This window comes from Rutidosis leptorrhynchoides, chromosome 7 (assembly GCF_046630445.1).
Source record: "Rutidosis leptorrhynchoides isolate AG116_Rl617_1_P2 chromosome 7, CSIRO_AGI_Rlap_v1, whole genome shotgun sequence".
Lineage (NCBI taxonomy): Eukaryota > Viridiplantae > Streptophyta > Magnoliopsida > Asterales > Asteraceae > Rutidosis > Rutidosis leptorrhynchoides.
This window is the reverse complement of record NC_092339.1, coordinates 68,876,669-68,883,226: the sequence shown is the minus strand read 5'-3', so window position 1 is coordinate 68,883,226 and position 6,558 is coordinate 68,876,669. Positions and strand designations below refer to the sequence as shown.

The 6,558-nt window shown below is 33.3% G+C and overlaps 1 protein-coding gene across 1 annotated transcript; it reads left to right on the top strand.

Moving 5' to 3' along the window:
* The first annotated feature begins 623 nt into the window (after positions 1-623).
* On the top strand, positions 624-6,268 carry LOC139857579 (ubinuclein-1-like). Its single transcript, XM_071846393.1, has 13 exons — positions 624-1,051; positions 1,364-1,450; positions 1,566-1,658; positions 1,767-1,843; positions 1,918-2,398; positions 2,824-2,932; positions 3,132-3,244; positions 3,366-3,452; positions 3,998-4,123; positions 4,609-4,740; positions 4,835-4,882; positions 5,198-5,296; positions 5,591-6,268. Exons 1-13 carry the CDS (start codon positions 800-802, stop codon positions 6,077-6,079), a joined length of 2,193 nt encoding a protein of 730 aa, XP_071702494.1. The 5' UTR covers positions 624-799; the 3' UTR covers positions 6,080-6,268.
* The last annotated feature ends 290 nt before the right edge of the window (positions 6,269-6,558 follow it).

Here is a 6,558-nt window from a genome sequence, read left to right as displayed (position 1 = left end):
ATTAATGTGTAACATTATTTTAACTTTTATATTGGGAAAAGTTAAGCATACATATTAATTATACTAAAGGAAAACACACAAATGAATGACACTTTGATCTAGGACTTTTGGATGGAGGGATAATAAAGTTTGAAGGAAAGTTTATTTATTAAGAACTTTATGTGAACTTATGTTTTGTCTAATATATGATCTTTTGTATCAATTTAGATGTATAAAAATGACATTGATCTACTTTTATTTTCGATTAGAAATATGAGACAATGACATACTCTCATATTAAAATGTTACTGATGTAATATAGAAACAAACTTATTAAATTAATTTTTTTTCGTAAATTGTTAACCAAATTAATCATTTTATAATTAATCGTTAACCAATTTAACTATATTAAACAAGCCGCTTTTAACCGCACCCAATAATTAATATAATTAGTTAACCGCAACAACAGTTATGAGTGTGATTATGACCTAAAACCGTTCCAAACCGCACTATGCACACCTCTAATTCATTTACTATGATTGTATGTAAAGATAATTATAAAAATATAATAAGATAATATATGACATAAGCATGTGACATGTTACAAATGAAAGCACATCTTACAACTTATTGAAGCAGTGATTACCTCATCTTAAACTTCAAAGATGGAATAGATCACAGATTAAAATTTGTTACCGCCTATACCAAAATTCACTGATTCGTCTCAAACTAGAGTTTACATCAATCCAATTTGACACATAAAAACACACAGATAAGTACATACATGTAAAATTACCGTCAATTCGTAAAAATTCACTTAATGGAGGTCGGAACCGGCGGTGGTGCTACGCCGTCGACATTATTAAGCGGCGGTGGACGGCAGCGGTTCGAGGTGGAGCTCCGACCTGGAGAAACAACAATTGTTTCTTGGAAGAAGCTTATAAAGGACGCTAATAAAGCGAACAAAATTGATATTGATAGTAAAAATATTGTACCATCTGTATCTATTCCTTCAGTTCCTGCTCCTGCTGCTGTGAATACTGCACTTGATTCTAGCATTGCGCCTATTTCTGTAATTATTTAATGTTTTTAATCGAATTTTGTTACTTTTGGTATTAGTTTTTAGGGTAAATGAAGTAGAGTCTGTATGAAAATGTATGGGGGTTTTTATGATATAATCTGTTATTTAGCTGTTTTATTTGTAATGTTGTTTATTATTTAATTACTACATAAAAAATTTAGTATTTTTATTAACAAATTTTAAGTTAGGTTTTAACAAAATAGATTTCATTTTTTCGCCGTTAGCTTTTTGTTTATTTTTGCAGGAGAAATTAGGCTTTTTTTGGGAGGTAACATTATTGATAATATTTTGACTTTTGTGTAGGGACAGGCTGCTGAAAATGAAGGCAATGATGCACCGCCTGGTAGCCGATTTAGTGCTGTCATTGAGAAGATTGAGCGATTATACATGGTGTGGATTATGCTCATTATGCTATGAATTTATGTGATTGAGAAGATTGAACGATTGATATCGAATTCGATCTTTAAAGTTTATGTATTGATGGTGTTTTATCTCATACATTTAGGGTAAAAATAGCAGTGATGAGGAAGATCTTAATGATGTTCCCGATGACGATGAGTATGACTCAGATGACTCATTTATAGATGACGCTGAGCTGGTTAGTTAAGCTAATTTTGCATTTTACATGTGCAGGTTTCTTGAATTTTATCACACTAATATCTTTTTTCTTTTTAAAATTCTTATTTGTCTTTGTTATCTTCCTTAGGACGATTATTTCCAGGTTGATTATTCAGCAATAAAGCATGACGGATTCTTTGTCAACCGTGGGAAGTTAGAGCGAACGTTAGTTTCCTTTATTAAATAATTTTATTTTTTCACATTACGGTCTTTTTAAATCAGTCTGTTTATCTTGATAGGAATGAGCCTACAGTTTTACCAACCGAGCAACCAAAAAAGAGGAAAAGGAAGGATTTAACAAAAGGTCAAAGTGAGAACAACGATGGAAATGTGCCAAATAAACAAATGAAAGTTAATAAAAAGGAAGGGAAGAAATTAGTGCCATCAATAGATAAGAACCAAAGTCCAATAATAGCTCTTGGAACCGTTTTGAAAAAACCGTCTGATCATAAAAATGTATTAGATATATCGACAACAAAGAACATTGACAAACAGAAAACTGAAGTTGTTCAGTCTAAAAAACATGGTTCCAACTTGAAAGATGGAACAATTTCAAATCAGAAGACCAGTGACAAGGGTGTGGACGCACAATCGAAGTCTCAAAGTCAAACGGCAAACAAGTCAGAAGAGTTGAATCAATCAGTTTTGTCAAGGGAGAAAAACGTAATTCAACAACAGGCAGATAGTAAGGCCAAAGCTTCTGATAACGCCCAGCACCTGGTGAATATCTTTCTTCATTTGGATGCCACATTGATCTACTTTGTTTTATGTTGATAATTACATAATGATCTGAAACTTTGATGTGTACTCACACATGTGAACACAAAAAATTCTCATAACTAGCTAGTTTTCCTAATTATATTTCTACATTAATACATAGAGGGTGAAGGGCGTTACATGTTATGTTTGTGAATTTAATACATAATATCAGGCGGCATGTGGATGTGATAATTTTGGAATGAGTATACTTTATTTGGTATATTATTATTGTTTAGTGTATACTAAAAGATTGGTTACCTGTTACTTCGTTTGATAAGGATTCATTTTAAGTTGTTTAAAATTGTAATGATTAGGCTCACACTTATCGTGCTTTGAATAGATATTATACAATCTATTTTATTGATATGTATATTTATTTATTTAAGCTGAAGACTCCTCAAACGGTGAGAAAGGAAGGTTCAAGTACAAAAGCTAAAAGTGCAAATACGGTGCTTGAAAAGGCTATTAAGGATTTGGAGAAGACGGTTGCAGAAAGTAAGTTAAATAATTACCTTGGCCATTCTAAATTTTGATTAGGTGGCAACATAGACCCATTAACTTGTGGATGGGCTGGTTCAGGTTTTGTTTTATTCTATTTTAAACGGGTCAAACGGAAAGAATACACACACACACACACACACATATCTATATATATATATATTGATAAATTGTTTAATTTTTGAAATGGCTACAGTAAGACCTCCAAGTATGGAGGTTACCGAAGCTGCTGATAATCCATCTCAGGCTGTAAAAAGGAGAATGCCACCTGAAATAAAGCAAAAGCTGGCTAAAGTTGCTAGAGTGGCGGTAATATACACCAAATTCTCCCCTTCATGTTTATTTCTATTGCTCTTATGCAGTTAATTTTTTTAATTGTGGTATTACGCTTGAGTACGTATATCTTATGCTTCAATTGTGGTTTTTTTAGCATGCTATACGTGGGAAATTGTCAAAGGAGCTACTTAATCGTTTGATGAGCATTGTCGGTCACCTGATACAGATCAGATCATTAAAGGTATTACATTTATCATTATAATCACAAAATTATATATCTATGAATTATTTTTCTTGTTATACATTTCCATACTGTTTAATGCGTTCATCCTTTAAGAATCATAGTGGAGGGGTTAAGGTAAAGTCTGCATTTTAAGTCTAACATTTGAATGGTAGATATGGGCCTTGTTTTATCTTTAGCGGGTAAATTAAAAAAACGCAAAATGGAAAGCAAGTCAAGTGGTTTGAATATGTTACCAAATTGAAAGTCGTCCATAGTATTATCTTAAATGGAAAAAAAAAAAAAAAAAAGAAATAAAAAAAAACTGTAGTTAAATGCCTGTATACTATAATACATCTGGTCTACATAACCTTTACCTGCATAAATTGGGTAGCAGTTTATTAGGCTGACTACCTACAATGGCTATTTTGAAAAACTCATCCAGGGAGTCGATAATATATAATGAAATAAAACATAGATTGTATCTTAGTAAGTTCACTTTAATAACAATGCACATCGTCATATAATTTGCTTTGGTCAATTGCTTACTTCATTTTGTGTTACAGAGAAATCTTCAAAATATGGTTGATATGGGAGAGTCTGCCAAAAAAGAAAAAGATGTCAAGTTGCAGCAGTTAAAGAAAGAACTAAACGAGATGGTTAAGACGCGGGCCCCCATGATGAAACCCGAGGTATTCATCTACTAAACTTATTGGTTGCTTTCATCTGCATTTAGCCAGAAAAAGATACTTTATCAAGCTGATATGGCAAGTTGGATCCTGTTATTTATGAATGTGTTAGTTTGGTTTCATATTTAATGTGTCAGATGGTTCAAATATGAGAACTTTACCAAAAAGGGAACGGGCTGAACACGTCAAACATGTTCAAGTTGCTTTATTCAAAGATTTAGACTATGTGTCAATAGTATCATTTCATTGAAATCATAAGTAACACATTTTTGTATTTAAAAAAGAATGAAGTACAGTAATAGCATTAGCAGGTCAAACATGACCCATTTCAACCTAAAGCTGTTGAATCCGGTCCCTCTAGTTTAAACAAACTTGGTTGAAGATATTAGATCAATAGATATATATGTTACATGTTATGTTCCAATGCATTCATCAACTACTGCTAATCTTTAATTCAGTTATTTATCTGAAATGTCCTTTGACTTTAGTCAACTGAGCAGCAGGCTGGTTCATCTGATGATTTTTTGGAAAATAGCACCAAAGAAAAAGTTCATAAAAGCAGATATACCGATGATGCTTTAGACGACAAGATTTGCAACCTTTATGATCTTTATGTTGACGTAATGTACTCTGACTCTACATACGAATAAAACTCTCTATTATGCAGTTCTGTCTTTTGAAAGTAGTTTACATTGTCGATTTACCTTTTTTCAGGGTCTTGATGAAGATGCAGGTTCCCAACTTAGGAAGTTTTATGAAGAGGTAAGATTTTGGATCATATTATTCTAAAAGTTAGAATTTTTTTTGTAGTTAAAAAGGAAACAAATCAATCGGGTCGAGAGTCACCCAAAGTTCATTATTATGTGATGAGCTTTTGGATCATATCATTCATAAAGTTAGAATTTTTGTAGTTTTACTGGATAACAAGAAGTCTATCCTTTATGTACACTCTAGGTTTTGCAGTTTTACGCGTATGCTATGATATTTCGTTTCCGTACACACTAGGTTCAAACTACTGGATTTATTACCATTGGACAAGTTTAAGATTATTTATATATTGTATGCCCCATGTTTCAGCTTGCACAACTATGGCCAAAAGGCTGTATGGATAAGCATGGGATTAAACAGGCAATTCTAAGGGCAAAAGAGAGGAAAAAAGCATTACACATGCGCAAGGTATAGATAAAGGATAATATGAGTCATCACCTCTTCTTCTCACTTGAATTTCTTACAGTTTCATTAGAGGTGTCAAAATGGGTGGGTTTGGCAACAGGTATCATTAAGGATAGTATTATTTTTATGGTATGGATTGAAAGTGGGCCGGTCTGGTTTGACCCAAACATTGTACCAAAAGACTTTTTTATGGTACCTGTTGCCACAGCACAATTGCTACCAGTTTATTAGGTGTGGTGAATTTTGTTATCACAAAACTTATTTTATTTTCCATTGATTAATTTAAATATTATAAAGGACCAGGAGAAAATGAAGAGGAAAAAATTACGTGCTCCAAAAACAGAGACCGTTAATGTGGATCCCGTCTCTGTGAGTCAGGTGCAACACACATCAGATAAGCTTGTCTCGGAGATAAGTGCACCCGTTAGATCGATATCCAGTTCAATTGCTGGTAATACCGCCCCACAGCCGCCCTGTTCTTCACATGGTCCCACCAGAGACAGGGAAAAACAAGACAAGGTAAAAGGTAGTGGCAACAAACAGAGCAACAACACAGTTGTTTCTGAAGTTTTGGTGAAGAAGAAGACAAAAAGGAAGAAGCCTGAATCTGAGTTGGATCTCAAGAAGTCAAGTTGTGTACAAGGGGAGGAAAAAGGGAAGTCAAGTAAGCAAATGGTTGGCGTTGTTGTGAAGCCCGCCACTGAGCCGCCTGTTACTCCGGCTCCAGGTGATGTAGTACCAGCACAACCGTTGGTAAATAGCATAGTTGATAGTGTCCAAATGTAGAGTAACAATGTTATATTGAGTGGTACTTCAAGGCTGCTCTGGATTTGGCATGTTGAGTTCCAAATGCTAACTATAGAAGTTAATTGCTTTTTTTTTTTTTTTTTTGGATGTTGGGGTTTTACATATACAGCTAGCAAACTTTTTTTGTTGTTGGTTTTTATTTTGAGATACATAGTGATAGTGATTCAATAGCCCGTTTTGTGGCGACATATAATTTTGTTTTGAATTAATGTGTATATTTGTACTTAAGGTAGATGTAAAATTATTATGCATGTTCTCAAGGTTGGTCTCAGTGGTTAGCAGGAGACTCATCTAATTAGGTTTGTTCAGTATTAGGAGGCAACTTGAAATTCGATTTGGATATTTGATATCTGAATCAGTCTTGATTTTGGACCCGAATAGATAAGTGATGTTGATTTTATTTTGGATCGATCCGACATATGAATTCATATAATTTTATATATAAATAAAATAGTTTT